At 44.9% G+C, this 18,731-nt stretch overlaps 1 protein-coding gene across 1 annotated transcript in view; it reads left to right on the plus strand.

Annotated features, from left to right (window-relative positions):
• Positions 1–18,731, plus strand: part of LOC138528195 (transient receptor potential cation channel subfamily M member 2-like) — a 679,103-nt gene that overhangs the window by 148,521 nt on the left and 511,851 nt on the right. The window contains exon 5 of the mRNA XM_069639648.1: positions 3,243–3,409. Coding sequence (XP_069495749.1) covers positions 3,243–3,409 — 167 coding nt within the window. The remainder of the gene's footprint in view (positions 1–3,242; positions 3,410–18,731) is intronic.

An 18,731-nucleotide genomic window follows, 5' to 3' on the forward strand; every position in this document is an offset into this window, starting at 1 on the left:
GCTAGGACCCACGAGAGATACTTTTGAAGAGCTTGAGCATTTCCGAGACCCTGATTCAACATCACTCCCATTTATCTGCGCTCCTTCAAATTTTGAGCCATTCCGCTACTGACCCCTGATTCTATGTTGACCCCAGTCAAGCCTGCTTGCTGATGAAGTTGAATCACTGCATTCAATCATCAAGCCACTCTTGACCCTTTGAACTGCGCTGATCGGCACTTTGAGACATGCCCCAAGATTCTTTAAGTGTAGAGTTTTCACAGTTTGTTTATTGCACTGTGTTGCTGTGGCCCGTTGAACCAACTTGACCGACTCAAGCCTGACTTGACTCACTGTAAAGCACCTAGAAGCCAGCTCGACCCAACGAGCCCATGAAAGAAGATTGAAGGTATAAAACAGTGGTTCTTCTCCCCCGTCCATGTTCTGCGGGTCCTAGCAACATTTCAGGCCCCACTTTATATCTTATGAGGCAGATTCTTGAAATTGAACTTGCTAGAAAGACTATTTGCCTGCATACCACGTTCTTCACTAATCTGAGGTCTCCTTTTTACTAAACATCTGTGTATTTCCTTACAGGGGTGGCTTGCTAGTGTTTTTAATGGTTTGTCCTTTTAGCGTAATTAAAGTCCTACATTTATAGAACTATGATACTTTTCTTTTGTTTGGGAACAACAGTACTTTTCCTATTTAGGATGCTTACTTCCTGGCTCACACCATGTACATACAAAGAGTTACACAGCCACATTGCGAAAAAGCAATGAATTTAATATGCTTCGAAAACAAAATGCCAGGATGAGTTTAGCCGACACGTGTTTCGACCCAACTGCCTTCTTCCAGGCTATGGCAATATTCAAAAACTGCCCTCTTAATAATGAGGGAACCTAATGCTTCCAATATATACCCCTAGTGTGCCAACAATTATGGACAAGCTGTGATTTTCAAACCGTGAATATGGAACGTCACTATATCACATTGAAGCGTTCCAGCCGTAACAACAAGAAGTATAGTGTACCCTCGGTCCATGTTACACTAAAAAGGCAAAGGAGGCCTACTATTCCTGTTTTGCCTGTTTCAACGTTTTGACTGAGATCACTGCTGCTTTAGTAGTTGTGTGGGCCTGAGTTTGAGTTCAGAAACCAATGCTCATGTCGGTACTCCTGCAGTGGGCGTTTTGTCACACCAAGGCTTGAACTAGTGACTTGTAGTTATCTGTTGCAAGGTTCTATAACCGGAGCATAGGGCTTTGGGCAGCCATTTGGCTACCTGAAGTCCTGGGTAGCTTTATGGAGAGCTTGCATAGGAGAGACAGATAGCCCATCAGCCTCCCAGCCCATCAGCCTCCCACCCCCCACCCCTGACACACAGACACCACGCATGTATAGTCTAACATTGTGACACACCAAATGCACCATACAATTTAAAACATGTTATGGCTATGTATCAGATTATTTACATTCCTACAGTTTGGTTTGCCTTTGTTCAAAGACGTTGACCCAATTTGCCTGTATTTTGTATTTATAGCACGCAGTGGAAAGTGTAGCACAAAACCTATTCTTCAAAATCTGCATCTTCGGAAAACTGTAACATATCTGTTTAGCCTTGTGTGCAAAGCGTTGCAGTTCTGCCTCTCCTTCATGTTGTACAGTCATAAACCAGGAGATTCCTCTGAGCCTTTGCTCGTGGACTGTGCTATAGAAAATCTCAAGAGGCCCCCTACACTCTGCAATTTCCTGGGGGCAGCGGTTATAAAAAGAAAGCATCTTTCACGTCAAGCAAAATAGGCAGTGAAATGGCCCTTTATTCTCCCTATTCATATTAATGTATTTCTTTATTCATACCTTTGTAGAAGCACACTAAACCCAAGAGCATCAAGGCACTGGTTGCGAGGATCAGGATTGTGTCAAGCACAGAGTAGTAATGTCAGGTGGGTTGGCTCAGTCAAGGGTCATGCTTTGAGAGAAGAGCAGTGTCTTAAGCTGCCTGTGTAAGGTCCAACAAGACTTTTTGATCTCAATGTCAGAGGTAGTGAGTTCCAAAACAAGCTAGCGATGACGGGGAAGCTCAAGCCTCTAGCTCTGCATCATATAAATCTAGGTGTGACCAGCTGTTGAGAGATAGAGGACCGGGTGGGTCTTGTCGAATGGGCTTTATTGAACTTTTCAGACAGGTAGATGGGGGCCACATTGGAGAGAAATGTATGTGTGATGGCCAGGGTTTTAAACAAGATGTGTTCTCGTATGAGATTTCAAATTGTGCGAGCGAGTTCTCTTATCAACGCTTGTATGAGAAATCAATGGACAGGCAGAGGTTGCTCCATGTAGTAGCCACGCGCTTAACAGAGAAATGCATACTGTAGCAGGTGGGGCTCAGACATGTGAATCTACTGTGTGGACACATATAATGTATGATTACAATGCAATTATGGTGAACAAAGTTTCCAGAAAGCTGGAATTGGTCCACAAAAGTTGTTCTAATTCTTTTACCAATGTTTGCTTTTCATGTAAATTCACATTTCTAATTGTGGGTTCGTGGTCTCTCTAGAAAATCTAGTTGATGCTAGAGGACATGTCCAGTTGGGAAACAAAAACCTTTCTGAGTTTCAACAACGACCCTGTGACTTTTGGTCTTGGATTTGTCCATGCCAGACTTCCTCAGCACTGGTATGTGTGAAAGTCAAAGATCTGTCTCAAACATTGGGCACATTTTTTCAGAACTCTATGTCCACAGTCTTCCTTGGACATAGCCTCGGAAACATTAAGTCTGCCGTGGAGCACCTTGTGGAGGCCTTCTGGAACTGCTAGAGTCAATTTACTGCAGTGAAAGAGAAGATGGTCTTTAGACTTTCAAGGGATATCCATACAGAACAAACAAGTCGTACATGCTGCACCGTATAAAGGCATTGGGTACTTGAGTGCTGCTCAGCAGATGTAGATTTCCAGCCTTGTGCGCTGCCCATCCAAAGTTACACGTAAGCTCATTGCTTAAACCAATCTAGCATATTGTTAGGACTCAAGGTTACTAGAACATACAGACATCTCAAAGCATTTAGGATCTCTACTGTGCACCATTGTTTGTGGGAAATGTACCCAATCGATAATTACAGGCACTCTGTTTCTCTGGTTAGACAGTCATGAATTGAACTGTTCTGAATGAGCAAATATATCTATTAGGAAAGCGGATATAATGTGTTAATGGAATAACAATCAATCAAAGACTTCCATCTCTTGATCTGGTCTCTAAAGGAGCCTGGATCATAACAGGTGGCACTCACTCCGGCGTGACAAAACATGTTGGCGAAGCTGTCAGAGATTTCAGCATGACCAGCAGCCAGATGGACAGCGACATCATCGCTATTGGTATCGCCAACTGGGGGCTTCTGCACAACCGGGACAGTCTGATCAGCAAAGTGGTGAGTATGAAAATGTGTGCTATAAGGGAGAAGATTGGTTGTGGAGGAATGACCTCACTGGGAGTTGTTTATTTAACAAGATTTCTCTCTACCTTCAGTTAGAGGGAGTGTGTGCATAAATGGCTAGACGAGTGGTGTGACGGATTGCCATTTGGCAAGGATGTAGAAACCCTGGCCTTGTTTATATTAATTTAGTAAAAGGATGCAGGTAATTCCATCTCTGAAAGGGTAATCTGCTGATCAAATTCCCTTGAATCCTGGGATGAACCTGTGGGTGTTGTCCCTTCTCCCATGGGGCCAGGGTGGTGCGTCCACAGTACAATAGTCCCCCTGGGGGTGGTGCACCGGGGGAGGATCGCATCGGGGAGGAACCCCCTTATCGTATTGGGGACGACCATCCTCAGACAGCGTGGTATTCCCCTTTGTTAGTATACCTAAAACCTTCCTGCTGCTTGTTAAATCCGCCTTCCCCTCTTGTGGATAGGGCCCGTGTCTACTATTGTCTGGTTAGTCCACCTACTACACTTGATAATGTTAAAACCCCAGAGAATGCAAGGTATATGGCATATGGCTCTATCACAAGCATTGGGGAATGTAATCTACTTCATGAGACTGAAACCTTATACAATGCAAAGTATGTTACATCTGACTCTATGGCATGTACTGAGAAGAAGAAGATGAGCAGGAGTCCAAGGATCACTATGGAGGAACAGAATGAGCACTCTAGCTTCTCAATGACTAAGAAGATGATTATGAGTCCAAGGATCACTCTGGAGAAGCAGAGTGAGTTCTCTAGCTTCTCAATGAATGTGATTAGCACAGAGCAACTCCCCTTTTCAACGTAGGATTTTAAACTTCCCACTGCTGAGATGCAACAAGAGAGCTATCCTCCAAGGAGGAATCCGGTGAGCCATGCAGCAGCGAAAGGGATGTAAGGCAGCAGGAGGGAAGACAAGAGCGGAGGACGAGAAGCCAAACAGGGTCCAAGAAGCAAGGACTGCTCGGCTTGTTGCTGTGTGAAACCTCCAGGCATCCAGAGCACCAAGAAAGTGCCCATGAGAGGGGACGCACCACCGGGGAGAAGCAGACGTCAGGAGAGCCGCTACAGACCATGACAAAGCCCCAAATGCTACCAGAGCCTCAAGAGATGCAGCAACTGCTCAGTAAACCCCAGTACCTACCAGAGAGAAGCAAACAGGTACACAGGTTACCCGAGTGGTGCTGGAGGTCCAGGGGAGCAAGGAGGAGAAGGCAGAAGTCGGATCAGGAGGGTATGGGACCCTGGTAATGAATTGCGAGTCTGGGACACGCACCCATATGAGAAACAGAAACAAAAACCAAACCGAATATTGCGAGTCTGAGACCCACAACCTTATGAGAAACTGTAACAAAGCGAAATTGAATATTTTGAGTCTGGGACACACACTCAAAAAGAGCTAGTCCACGTTAGGACTGTTGCCTGGCAGGAGAGTAAACCAAGCTACTGTGAATGTTACAAGTCTTGGACTTGCAACCTAAGAGGGACAATCTTTGAGAGGATGAAGGCTTGGCAGGAGAGTATACCAAGACACTTTGAATATTGCAAGTCTGGGACCCGCACCCAAATAAGAAGTTCATGAAAAGGCAACTGCTTATCAGGAGAGTGAACTATGCAGTTATATTGCAAGTCTGGGAATCGCACCCAGAAGAGGGACAGTCCATGAGAGGACACTTGCTTGGCAAGGAAGAAACCAAGCCAATTGGAATACTGTGAGTCTGGGACCTGCACCCAAAATAAGTGAAGAATACATTGTGCAAACAAAAGGAGTGTGCCAAGTTGTTGGGATAAACAGGAGAAGCATAAGAAGCATATTCGTGTGTACTGCCTATTGACATTTGTATAAACAAGTACAGGCCTGAGAGGCCCCAAAGGGAGAGAAACACTATAAAAAGGATACTAGGGGAAAGGACTACAACCCTTACCTTGTAGTCCTACAGGTTTGAACATTTCTTTACTTCTGCCATTTGCGATTACCCGAGAGACTGGGAACGTTTCTGTTGCTTGGATCTACGCAGAACACTTTACTTTGAGAAGAGATCATCCTTGCATAGTTGGTTTAGGTTATTAGTATTAAGGACAAAAGTAGGTTTTTTGCGACACAACAATGACAGACTTTATAATTTGGACATTCTTACAATTTCCTTAGTTTTCTTAGAGGAAGGGAAACCCCTCTTAGTTTTAGGGACAGAGAGGCATTTTCCGACCCTTTTTCATTCAATAAAAGTTTCTACCCAAAAACATGCCACCGTTGAGGCTGAGCCTTACTTCTGCACCCTCACAATGCACTCCATGTCAAAAGCATAGTGTGCACCTGTGCACTGCTGCATCATTAGCCTGATCACAGCATGTTCCCTACAGTGTCTCAGAGCAGGTTCAGGTCACAGGTGCCTTCCCTCGTGACAGCTGAAGTGATAGCCAAAATCACTGCAGCACAATGGTGAGATTTAAGACATGCACGCACACCTGTTCCAAAATATCATGATTATGTGTAGCCCATACTGGTGGCAGGATAAACTCTAAATATAAGCTGTGCCTGACATAGGGCATGGTGCCTATCCCTGCTCATGATCATTATTATTATTATTATAATTATTCTTTTATAACACGCTTAATACCAGTGAGTGGTTTCTAAGCACGGGATCAGGATTCCAACCTGTGTTGATCTGCATTGTCTTGCTTCCAAGACAAACACGTTGCCCCTGATTTATCCTTCTTCCCCATTGCAGTTACATCAACTTTGATATCACACAGGTCAGCTACTGTGAGCCAGCTCAGCTGTGAAAGGTAATGCATGTTCTGACCGAACATGCTGGTCGTGCCAAGTGACAGGGCGCAAACCTGAATGGCCATGCCTCTTCTTTGATCTCTTTGTGAAGGTCAATAACCCCCTCCTCCAGAGACAGCCACACATCATGAAGTTGCTCTGGGCTAGGAATCAAAGGAGCACATCCATTCAAAAGGAGTTGCTTCACACCAGGGTGCTCTATACCAATGGGGCCTCTGATCCTATTAAGGAGGGAAGGGGCAGGGTCAGTGAATACAGGGAGAGCTCTGTACAGTTGGGGGAAGGTTCAACCATCTTGTTTCTCCCCACCTCTCTCTCTCTCCTTCTTGTCCCCTCTACTTCCTCTAGCTGCTGCCTTCATGTAACTCCTGGCTAAGTGCTTCTATTCTGAACTACTTGGTATCACCTTATTACAACCTAGCCAAATTGATTAACTGGGGCACTAAAGCTGTGGCTTTATTCGCTGCGGCAACCTAGACGAACTTCAGTGAACATAGCTGTAGACACTGCATTTTATCTTCAAGTTCCAATAGTACCACATACACTGAGTTCCTAATCACTGCCCACCGGCATCGCTTACCTCCACTATGTATTGGTGCCTAACTACTCTCCTCCACCTATTGTACACTTACACTAGACATTGGACTTGTCAGCCTCTCCTACATACTAATCAATACACATATACCAGCACACTTAAGGTAGCTACTACCCACACCCTGTGGATTAGTACTATGGCCCCTGCAAACCCATACCTGGATGATCCGGCACTCTGGATACACCACTTTGCTACCAGACCATCCCCTAATCAACCTTGTACTATTACTAATAGAAACCTTAGACTTAATTCCAGAACTACCCCACTAAAACAGCGCCCATACTTGAAGCTATATAATAGCTCATCCTTATCTTGCAAAAACATCACGAACAATCTCGCTCCTACCTCACCTTGCTCTCATCACCCTAGCATTTTAACTAGAAATTCGAGATTAAGAGCCTGATTGGGTAATAAAAACCCCCAACCACATGCACACAAGAGCAACAAACACTTGCATAGAGATAACAACCTAGCTAATCTGGCCACTGATTCAAATAGCAATCTAGACCCCATCTCCTTGCATTACCTACCCCTACCTCCACAAAAAAAACCTGCAAAAGACACATTCATCAAAGCAGCCTTGGTGAATGCTAGGTCCCTCCCCGCCCATGCTCTGGACATCGCTGATTTCATAACTCATGAAAAGCTCGATCTCCTCGCGGTCACGGAAACCTGGCTAAATGCAGCCTCTGGTCCATCTCTGGCCCTTGCTATACCTAATGACTATGCTATCATCAGACGTGATAGAAACACCAATCAGGCGAAGGGAGGCAGACTCGCCCTCATCTCCAGAAACACCTTTGACATTAGAGTCATTCAGGACGCCCAAATCCCCTCTGCTGAATCCTTGTCCATCAAACTTCCATTATCACCTAACCATACAGCAACAGTGCACCTCATCTACCGACTACCAGGACCTATTTCCACATTCATAGAGGATATTGTATCCCTTATATCCACGGACACTAAACCTAACTCACAAACTATCCTACTCAGGGACTTTAATCTTGGTTTTAACGACCCTAAGAATACTAAAGCCCATGATCTAGCCAACACCCTATCATACTTAGGTCACACCCACATTATTCACGAGCCTACACATATCAAAGGCAGAACATTGGACTGGCTCACTAATATTACTGCTCTATTGATCTCCTATCTAATGATCCTTGTATCTGGTCGGATCATCATAAAATAACCTTTTCCATCAAAGCCAATACACCTCACCCGGCTCCTATCATCGCTCCTGCCACCCCCACGAGAAACAAGAAAGACATCACACTGGATAAACTCCTTCCACTATTACTCCCCCTTCTCAACAACGCTGCCACCTCTGACCCTACAGTCTTAGTGGACATTTATAATCAGGCCATTCTTAAAGCGCTGAATACCATTGCACCACTAAAATTGCGGAAATCTAAATCACAACGCCACTTTAATACATGGTTCACACCGCATCTAAGAGAATTACGCAAAACTAAAAGAACTGCAGAAGCACACTGGAAAAAATGCCCTACAAATACCAACAAGAATGAGCTAACCCTAGCATCCTCTAGCTACAAAGAAGCCATTTTACTCGCTAAAAAAGACACCTACAACAAAAGGATTACGCAAGCAGAATCTAACACAAAAGAACTGTTCAAGATCCTAAAAGAATTAGAATCCCCTATTGCCCCTATTGACAAATGTGTCACAGATGCACTATGGTGCAGCAACATCCAGAAGGCACTATTAGATAAAATAGCTCGATTACAATCGAAAATCAATGCAAATAAATGCTTGTTACTCTCTGACCCTGATTACAAACAACTCCCCAACAAGTCACCCACCTTTGAGTCAACTTGTAAGCCATTCAGCTTCTCACCCCTTTCAGTTTGGGAAGTAGAAAACATCATTAGGAAACTCAAACCGTCAAACTGCCAAGGCGACGCCTGCCCTGCCCCGATCATCAAAGCAGCAGCACATGACCTGGCACTGTTCATTACTAACCTTATCAATGCCTCCTTCAAAACCGGAGTAGTGCCTGATAATTTAAAAGACGCCTGGGTCATTCCACTACTTAGAAAACCAACTCTTGACCCTGCCAACCCGTCTAACTATAGACCGATAACAACTGTACCCTTTTAACTAAAAATACTAGATAGAGCAGCCTACCTGCAAATACAGGCTTATCTAGAATCGAACAATCTTTTGGGACTAAGGCAATCCTGCTTCCGACCCAGACATGGCACGTAAACTGCCTTAATAGACCTCACTACTCAGATCCAAATCTTAAAAGACAATGGTAAACTTGCACTCCTCTTACTGCTTGATCTGTCAGCAGCTTTTGATTTGGTCAACCACCAAACGCTCTTCCGCCATCTGAAATCTGCAGCACACTTCTCTGACGCAGCCACTGCTTGGATCAGCTCCTTCTTGGCAAACAGAACTATGAGGGTCTTCTCTCCCACTGATTCTGCTGAACCTTCACCGGTACCTTGTGGGGTCCCGCAAGGCTCCTGTGTGTCTCCAACACTCTATAATGTATTTACGAAGCCCCTCTTCGATATCCTTGACTATATGGGTGTCACGTATACTAATTATGCGGACAACACTCAGATACTCATTCCCATATCTGGTGACTATGCAACAGACAGCATAACCCTTAATGAAATATACGCAGTAATACAAGCATGGATGGCTCATCACTGACTTTGGGCCTCATTACACGGTAGGCGGTAAGGGTTTACCGGTACCGGTATTTTACAGGTACCGGTAAACCCTTACCGCCTTACTACGAGGTCCCTTTTTGGGTTGGTACATTAACGCCTGCTTTTAGCAGGCCTTAAAAAACAAACCCGCAAAGGGGCCGGGGTGCTAATTACAGTACCGCAATTTGCGGTACCGTAATTGGCACCTTCCCCATTCCCATTATGTCCTATGGGGCAAAAATGGGAATGGGGAAGGGCAATGGAGGAAGGAGGAATTACCGCCTTCCTAACCTTGGAATAGGGCGGTAATTCCCCTTTCCTCCAAGGCGGTACCGGTAAATTACCGGCATGAACCACGGCGCTAATGGCGCCATGGTTTACTGCCTACCGTGTAATGAGGCCCTATGTCTCAATGACGAAATAACGGAGCTGCTTATCCTTGGTACTCATGCCAAACTAAAAAAACGAAATACTGCTTTTAAATCTTTCACTATAGATGGTAACACTATTCCCGTCTCAAACAACACTAAACCCCTTGGTATCTACCTGGATGCCACCTTATCCTTCTCTAAACAAACGAATGCAGTAGCATCATCAGCCGCCTACACCTGTAAACTTATCACCACATGTAGGCCGTTCATCTACACACTTAACTGCATTACACTTGCTAGAACGTTAGTTTTGTCCAAAGTTGACTATTGTAATGCCCTCTATTTAGGCACTAGCCACAAAAATATTAACAATCTACAAGTAATTCAAAATAATGGCATCAGGGCAGCCCTCAACATCCCTAAGAAGTCGCACATCTCTGAGACCAGACGCAATCTCCATTGGCTCCCAGTAGAGCCCAGAATATCCCTCAAAACTCTTGCCCTTACACACAAAGCCAGGGCCAACCTTGCACCATCCTACCTCACCAACCAACTTACCCCACACACATCATTAAGACCTCTTAGAGCAGCTCAAGCTAACACCATGCCCATACCGAGATTTAAACTCCATAACTCGGGAGGAGCTAGCTTCCCTGCACAAGCCTCAAAGCTATGGAACACACTCCCCGCTCTCCTCAGGTCAGAACCCTCATTCAACCTATTCAAACGTAACACTAAGCGCTGGCATCATGACCTTGACACAATGGCAGCCCAACTTCCTAGATCATAATTGTGTTGCCTGCCTAATGTATGTATGTAAATAATATATTATATTATATGCTATATTATTATTTGCACCCTCCATTGCCTACCACATGAAAATGACAACTTGTATGTGTGTACCTGTAACACCAATGTCTGTATTTATCTGTAACCGTAACCTTGAAACCTTTGCCTCCTGCATACTAATGTAACTGTAACCCAGTTTTATGTAACCAGATCTAAACCTACGCGCCCGTATGCCCCTGGGCCTGGCTGTGCTTTATAAATAAAACAAATACAAATACAAATAGCACACTTTGGGTGTGATGTCAGAAGGGAAAAGTCCACATATTTCTAGAGCAACAATTGGACTCTAAAGCATGCTAGCTTTAGTCCATTCACCTGTGGACTTTTACATATTGTGGACACAGGACAAACAGCTTTACTCATGTTACTGGATTTATCTGCAGCTTTCGACCTGGTGGACCATCCACTACTTATCAGCAGGTTGAAAGAAGTTGCTGTTTTTTCAGATAGGGCCGCTGAGTGGATCTGTTCCTTTCTCACTAACAGAATGTGTGGGGTTTGCAGCGAAACAACAGCCTATGCTGCACCAGCATTGATGCAATTTGAAGTGCCCCAAGGAGCTTGCCTCTCGCTCTATGATATTCGTACAGTTTCCCTTTGTAACTTATTGGAGGAGAAAGCTATCCGTTTTACAAACTATGCCAATTACACCCAGTGTGTCATTCCGTTATCTGACTTCTATGAGGATGATGTCAAAAGGGTGAATGAGGTTTAATGTTTAATTCAGGTATGGATGGTTGAGAATGGCCTTGCTCTGATTACAGAAATAACTGAACTGATGGTCGTAAGAACTCCAAATAAAATCACTAAGCTAGGAGCAGATTACAGGACCTTTGAGGTGGCTGGATGCGAGTTGGTGACAAAAAAGAGAGTTAAAACTTTGGGGGTTCATTTAGATCAACATATGACCATGAATACCCAAGTGAATATGTTGGTTTCTGCCTCAGCATATTATATTAAGCTGCTAGCACAAATATGCCCTTACATTTCTAAGGCTAACTATGAAACAGTAGCGAGAGCACTTACAGGATCCAAAATAGACTACTGTAGAAGTTTCTTAACGTGAATCCATAAGGCATAATGTGCCAGACTTCAGGTTATACAGAATAGTGCTGCCAGGGTCATAGTTGGCCTCAGACGGAAAGATCATGTTACTAAGGTAAGACAGGAATTACACTGGCTTCCAATTGAGGCTAGGATTGATGTTCACCTGCTGGTAATTACTCACAAATATCTGTTTGGTGGGAGTCCATGTTATCTTTAGGAAGTATGAATGAACAAATCAAACACCAGAACTCTCAGATCTAATAATACCAATCAGTTGAAGGAGCCCAGATGTTCTCTCACACAGGTCAGTAAGGGTGCCTTTTTTGTTGCCGCCCTTAAAGCCTGGGACGATATTCCTCCTGATTTGAGAGAGGAGCACTCTACAGGACTATTTAGGAAGAAACTGTTATTTAGATAGGACTCACTGGGACTTCCTACTGTGGCAGAACAAAAGAGGTGATGGCTGGAAGGTTTAGAATAAATCTTAACCTCTGGCATTGCTCTGGGCAACCCTTCAGACCATCGTTCTTCGCCTGCCAAGCCATTACAAAAGGGGAATGACCATATGCAAATTAGGCTTGGTCCCACCCCCAAAGGGGTAGTCCAGCCCGAACTGCTATGTAACATCCCTTCTCCACGAGACCACAAGCATCCCCAGGCATGTTTCAGCCTTGTTGGGCGTCATCAGTGAGGAGTAGCTTAGGTCTCTTGGCCCAGCAGGCACGGAACCCACGTCTGGGCATACCTGTCCCACTCGGGGTGGCAATAGCAACACAAAAGAGGTGATGGCTGGAAGGTTTAGAATGAATCTTAACCACTGGCATTGCTCTGGGCAACGCTCCAGGCCATCATTCTTTGCCTGCCAAGCCATTACAAAAGGGGAAAGACCATATGCAAATCAGGCTTGGTCCCACCCCCAAAGGGGTAGTCCAGCCCGAACTGCTAGGTCACATCCCTTCTGCACGAGACCACAAGCATCCCCAGACATGTTTCAGCCTTGTTGGGCGTCATCAGTGAGGAGTAGCTTGGGTCTCTAGGCCCCGCAGGCACGGAACCCACGTCTGGGACTAACCGTCCCACTCGGGGTGATAATAGCAAAACAAAAGAGGTGATGGCTGGAAGGTTTAGAATAAATCTTAACCTCTGGCATTGTTCTGGGCAACCCTCCAGACCATCGTTCTTCACCTGCCAAGCCATTACAAAAGGGGAAAGACCATATGCAAATCAGGCTTGTGGTAGTCCAGCAGAACTGCTAGGAGTAGCTACCCTTTTGGGGTAGGACTAAGCATGATTTGCATATTGTATTTTCCCGTCTGTAATGGCTTGGCTGGCTGAAGAATTATGGTCTGGAGGGTTGCCCAGAGCTGTGCCTGTGGTTATGATTTATTCAAAACCTTCAAGCCATCACCTTTCCGTTTTGCTAAAGTCACCCCGAGTGGGACGGGTATGCCCAGACATGGGTCCCGAGTCTGCCGGGTGTAGAGACCCAAGCTACTCCTCACTGCTGACGCCCAACAAGGCTGAACCATGTTTGGCTATGCTTGTGGTCTTGTGCAGAAGGGATGTGACCTAGCAGTTCGGGCAGGACTGCCCCTTTTGGGGTAGGACTAAGCCTGATTTGCATATGGTTTTTTCCCTTCTGTAATGGCTTGGCAGGCTGAAAAATGATGGTCTGGAGGGTTGCCCAGAGCTGTGCCCATGGTTATGATTTATTCAAAACCTTCCAGCCATCACCTTTCCATTTTGCTAACTTCTAACTGTGGACCAGCTGATCATTATTTTATTGTGATCCATTCTTTGTTGTCCTTTTTTTGTTGCCTGTGTTGCACCCATAAGCCTCCGGGTCATTTAGCACACAGTAGAAATTATTAAAGTAAAGCGCTAGTCCAATCACCTGTGGACTTTCACCTTTAAAAGAAGGTGTCTCGCACCACTTCTTTGAATCATCTTTTGGACCCCACCCCTTCAAGAAGATTTTGCTGGAACTCTGTGGGTAGAGTTGATCTCTCCAAAGTCCTCCACCAGTGAGGTGAAGACTGAGTGTCCAAGGCAGAGGCGAGCTCTATCCCCTAACCTTCCCCAGGGACCATTGGGGATGACCTGCCTCTCTGCCAGCCACAAATGTACCCAAGGCCTCACCGTGTTGTAGGAAACCTGCAGTTGTGGACCTGCTTCCCTAGTGCTTGGGAGATTGAGAACAATGACTAAAACATATTCTTGAACCCCTGGATTGGACTCACAGCAACCAGAGGACCAAGCCAGCCAGGAATCCTGGGTTCTCCAGTCAAACTACTTTGAACTGTGATTCAAACCTGATTCAATGTCTTAGAACTTACCGGACCCTGCAGAGCTGCTTTCAACCATCTCAAACCGCTTTGCTGTGTGTTCAAACTAATTCACTGCCGCACCACGTGTGCTCAGCATTTTATTATCTTGCCACAAACCAGAAGACCTTCTTTGCACAGGCAGCCTTGAAACTGCCTTTCAACCACCAGCACCTTTGTTGCTAATCTTCATCACTAGTCCACCATGCCCTGGGGCACTCCTTTGAACAGCGATGTTTGAACGCTGCCTCAAACCTATCTGCGCATCCTGTCACCAGCATTCTCGCTGTCATTTGGACAGTTATACTGACATTGCTGGCCCTCACGATCTGCACTTCTTCAGCACTGTACTTCTTCCTCAACCCGGCTCGACAACTGTTCATAATGTGGAACTATACAGCTGCTGTCCTCCAACACTTCGACCCAACGTGCTTGCACCGATTGAATCACCTTGACACTGACTCATACCTTTCCGAGCCTGTCACCTGCTCAGCTCGAATTAACTGCTCCCTTCCGACTCTCGACTTGAACCACTGGGACGTCACTTGATGACTTCCTCCAAGCTATTACCAAAAAATGTAATCCCATTTGACCTCAAACCACCTCCTCGCCAAACCGCATACTGGAATATCAAGGTCACTGCTTCAAATCCATACCGGACCTTAACACAAACTGCTGGGGTGTTATTCATCGATCCCAATCAGCAGATATACCCGTCATGAACCAGTTTGAATTCAAACCTACTATGATCACATTCCGACCTGCATCACTTGAGTGCCACGTTTGAACTCCTGAGCTACTATTAGGGAGAATTCTCCAGAATGGCTAATTTCCCTTACCTACTGAGTTCCTCAGCAGCTTTGTTGGATTTCTAGGATTCATTTTTTTCACCTGGTAAGAGTGTGAACCTTTTTTCCCACTCTTACATGTGTTTTGCTTTGTGTGTTTTAACATTCTTGTGTTCATAGACTGTGGAGCCTCACCTACTCCATAGGCATCATCTGTTTACTGTGTGTTACACAGCACCTTCAGTGCAGTGATACAGGGTTTTCTTTTAGACTTCCCAACTCAGACTCCATTTTCTGGAACTGACTACTGTCTCCCAGAAAGTGTAAAGTTGCCATTGACTTTATTAGTCTCTTTAAAATCCACAGACCCAGTGCAAACTATCTTACATAGAGTACTGGAAATGGTTAATACTTATCCCTTTTGCTCTGTTTCTCTTGGAGCATTGTTTCGCTCCCTTTTCATTAAGACTTGGCTGGTGGCAGTGGTAACTACCCTATTTTTCCGACCGCGCTTATCTTAAATAACCTTGGTATTGTTTTAGGCTATCTTGGTAGCCTCAAACTTAAGCTCGCTGGACCATATATGTTTTTATATGGTTCCGGCTGGGTTTATTCACCATTTCTTTTTGAAAATGTCTTTCTCGTGTTTTACTCTGTGCGCCAAACCAGGTTTGGTTCCTTTGTTCACTGTCTTTTCGTGGGCTTCTCTGCAGAAGCCCTCCTTAGGAGCCTGAAAGTCTGGGTAGGCAGAATGTGAGGGAGTGGTTTTAGGACCTCTGCCATGGGTTCCCTTGGTAACTCAAGTCGCACACCTGTTTGATTGGCTAGGTGACTGTCCCTGCGGGACAGCCATCCTGCTGTGTCATTGACAGCCAGGCTGTGTGAATGGGGGAAAACTGCATAAAAAACAGGTCTCTGGGATTGGAAAGGCAGAGTCGCCACTGGAACGAAAGAACCGACGAGGAGCTGACAGAGGAGGACCCCTACAACGAATGAACTACCAGGTGAAGCCCTGTTGCAGGTCTGAATCTTCATACTCCAATGACAGGGAAGATCTACTAGGAATCTTCTTCCCCTGAGCTGGTGGAACCAACCAGTTCACCCAAACTGCAAGCCAGGACTCCCTCCTCTGGGCGAATTTGCTGTACAGAGCTACAGTGAACCGGATAGCCAGGAAAGTCGGACCATGCTTGGGTTTTAAGGAGCGCACCTTTTATTCGTTGCTTTGCTCTGCTACTGGTTTCTTCCCTGGGCAGTGCAGGACCCTCCAGTCTTCCTACTTCATGTCAGTGTGACTGTCGCTTCAAGAACCGTGAGCCTGCAGGACCTGCCAGGAACGTCTGCCTCAGCTACAGATTTTTCTCCATTTAAAGGTAATGCGCAAATCCGGTTGTTTGTTTCATTCAGCAGCGGTGAAGGTGTGTGAAACCTTTCACCAATCTGAGGGCTTGTCCTTCTCCTCTCTTTAAACTAACTTTTCTGCCGACCAACTTCGTCCGGAACTCTTGGCAAAGACTTAACCGCGAACTACCCTGAACTGTGTGATCTTGAGCAAAATACTTTTATCCTATTGACTTTGGCCCTAAGCCTTTTTGATTTGATTCCATCACTGTAGTTCCTCTTTCTAGATTGCCCTGCTTATGTACCTGTTGGTGCTGCTCAATTTTTACCTAACTTTGTCTTTCCCTCCCTTTTTAAATTACTGGAGTGCCATTTTTCTCATAATTCATTTTGAGTTTAACTTGTCCAGAATCTATTGGGAGTGGTGTATTAGTAACATGATTTTCCAACTGCTTTGCTTTAGTGAAATGTTTTACAACTGATGTGTAAATAAATGTATATTCTTTTACTCAGAAACATTGAGTCAGTGTTTATTTGAATCATAGTAATTGCTGCCCTTTGTGTAACTATTGATACTGCTCACTTGCTCTTGAGATAAGTCTGGCTGCTCAGCCACCACTACCACTTTACTGTGTAGTACAGGCTTGTACCAAAGGTGAATTTGTACTGTCACTTGTAGGTTTAATTGTGTGTGGTGTTCCCAAAGGGTACTGCACATAATTATGCCTAACACCGGTGTACAGCGGTGAGGATCAAGTATAGTGATTACACTTAGAGTGCTGCTACTACTTTCGATCAACTAACCATAGGGCTAAACATCACTAAAAAGCAATATTAATCATGTCTGATATGGAAAGCTATAGTCAGGAGACCCTCCTTACTTACACTGTGGATTATCTAAAAAATATGTGTAAAGAAAGGAATCTCTCTATTAAAGGCAAAAAGTCTGAATTGATTGAAAGAATGTTAGAGGAACAAAGTCTGGAGGGTGGATCTGAAATACCTGACCCCTCAGCAAATGTGGACAATAATGAGGATGATAATGTGTCTGTTATTGATGAGTTATAGGAATAAGATGTGTCTCATAATGTAGGCCTCACAGCCCCTCTACCTGCACAGCAACCTCAACCTTTGTCCACTGGGACCCCACCAGGTCCTACACTCATTCCTGAATTCATTGCTCTAGGAAAGATGAGGCTTGAACTGGAATTCAAACGTTTAAATGCTCAAACTGAACAAAAACATCAAGAACCTAAGCTCAGAGAAATGAAGTTGAATCATGAACTAGAAATAAAAAGGTTATCTCTTGAAAATGCTTCTCTCCCAGAGTCTTCTAGGTCTTCCAGTCCTAAGAGAGCCTGTATGCCTAAAGAAATTGTGGGTATCTGTGAGGTTAAGCTTGATATTTTGGATTGGTTGGCAATGTTTGAATATAACCATGGGATTCAAGGTCTTACAGGGAATCAGTTGCTTCCCTGGCTCTTCTCTAGGCTACCCACGGTTGTATATGATGTTGTGATGGAGTTGGGGGAGGTGGATGGGATGGATTATGAGTGTGTGACGTTAGCTTTAATTGCTAGATTTGGGAAGACCCCTTCCCAGTACCTTAAGAGGTTTAGGACCCTCAAAAAGCATGATGGTACCCCTTGGACTACCTGGGTATGTAAATGTTTGAAAAACGTAGATGGTTGGGTTAAGGGTTACAGAGTAAACACTTATGAAGGTATGAGAAATCTTGTTATGTTGTAGTCAATTTATGATGCCTGCTCTCCTGCGCTCAGACAGCACTTGGCTTATTCTAAGGAGATAGATCCAATGAAGTTAGCTGAGGCTGCTGGCTTGTTGGTTGCCAACAGGGCTACTCACAAGGATTCTGGGGCAACTCAGAAGAAGGATGAGGGAAAGCAGCCAACGAAAGATAACAAGGAGAATTCTAATACCTCCAATCCAAAAGAGGGCCACAAACAACAATATAAGGGTAAACCACAAGGGAAACCGAATCAGGCTAGTGCACCATCTGGACCCAAACCAGATGGAGGTCAGAACAACCCCCCATTCAGTAAGACATTTGGGAAATGTTATGTTTGTGGGTCAACTGACCATTTGAAAGGGGATCCCAGATGTAAGGGTAAACACTTTCTCCTAAGCCTTCTCCCCAGAGGAAGAAGTACCTATGGCAAGTGGAAACTTACACCTACCGGCTGATGAGCCCATGAGAATCTCAGCTAGTGTTTCTTTAGTGTCCCTGGGCTTGTGGAAACAACAGAATTTAGATGTCTAGAATTCCATCCCAGATAATACTAAAGAGTATTATAAAGATAATACTTAATCGCGGAGTTGGCAGCTGAGTTGAGTTGCTGCAGTCTGTGGCAGTCTACTCTCTCCTTCTCTACAGAGACCTGAATCTCTCTTCAGTTGCAGTGTGTTCCTGTTTGTGGGAGGACCCATAAAACCCCATACTATCCGCGGAGCGGCCGCGGAGTTGGCAGCTG

Source organism: Ambystoma mexicanum, chromosome 7q (assembly GCF_040938575.1).
Source record: "Ambystoma mexicanum isolate Mex_15411 chromosome 7q, UKY_AmexF1_1, whole genome shotgun sequence".
Classification (NCBI taxonomy): domain Eukaryota; kingdom Metazoa; phylum Chordata; class Amphibia; order Caudata; family Ambystomatidae; genus Ambystoma; species Ambystoma mexicanum.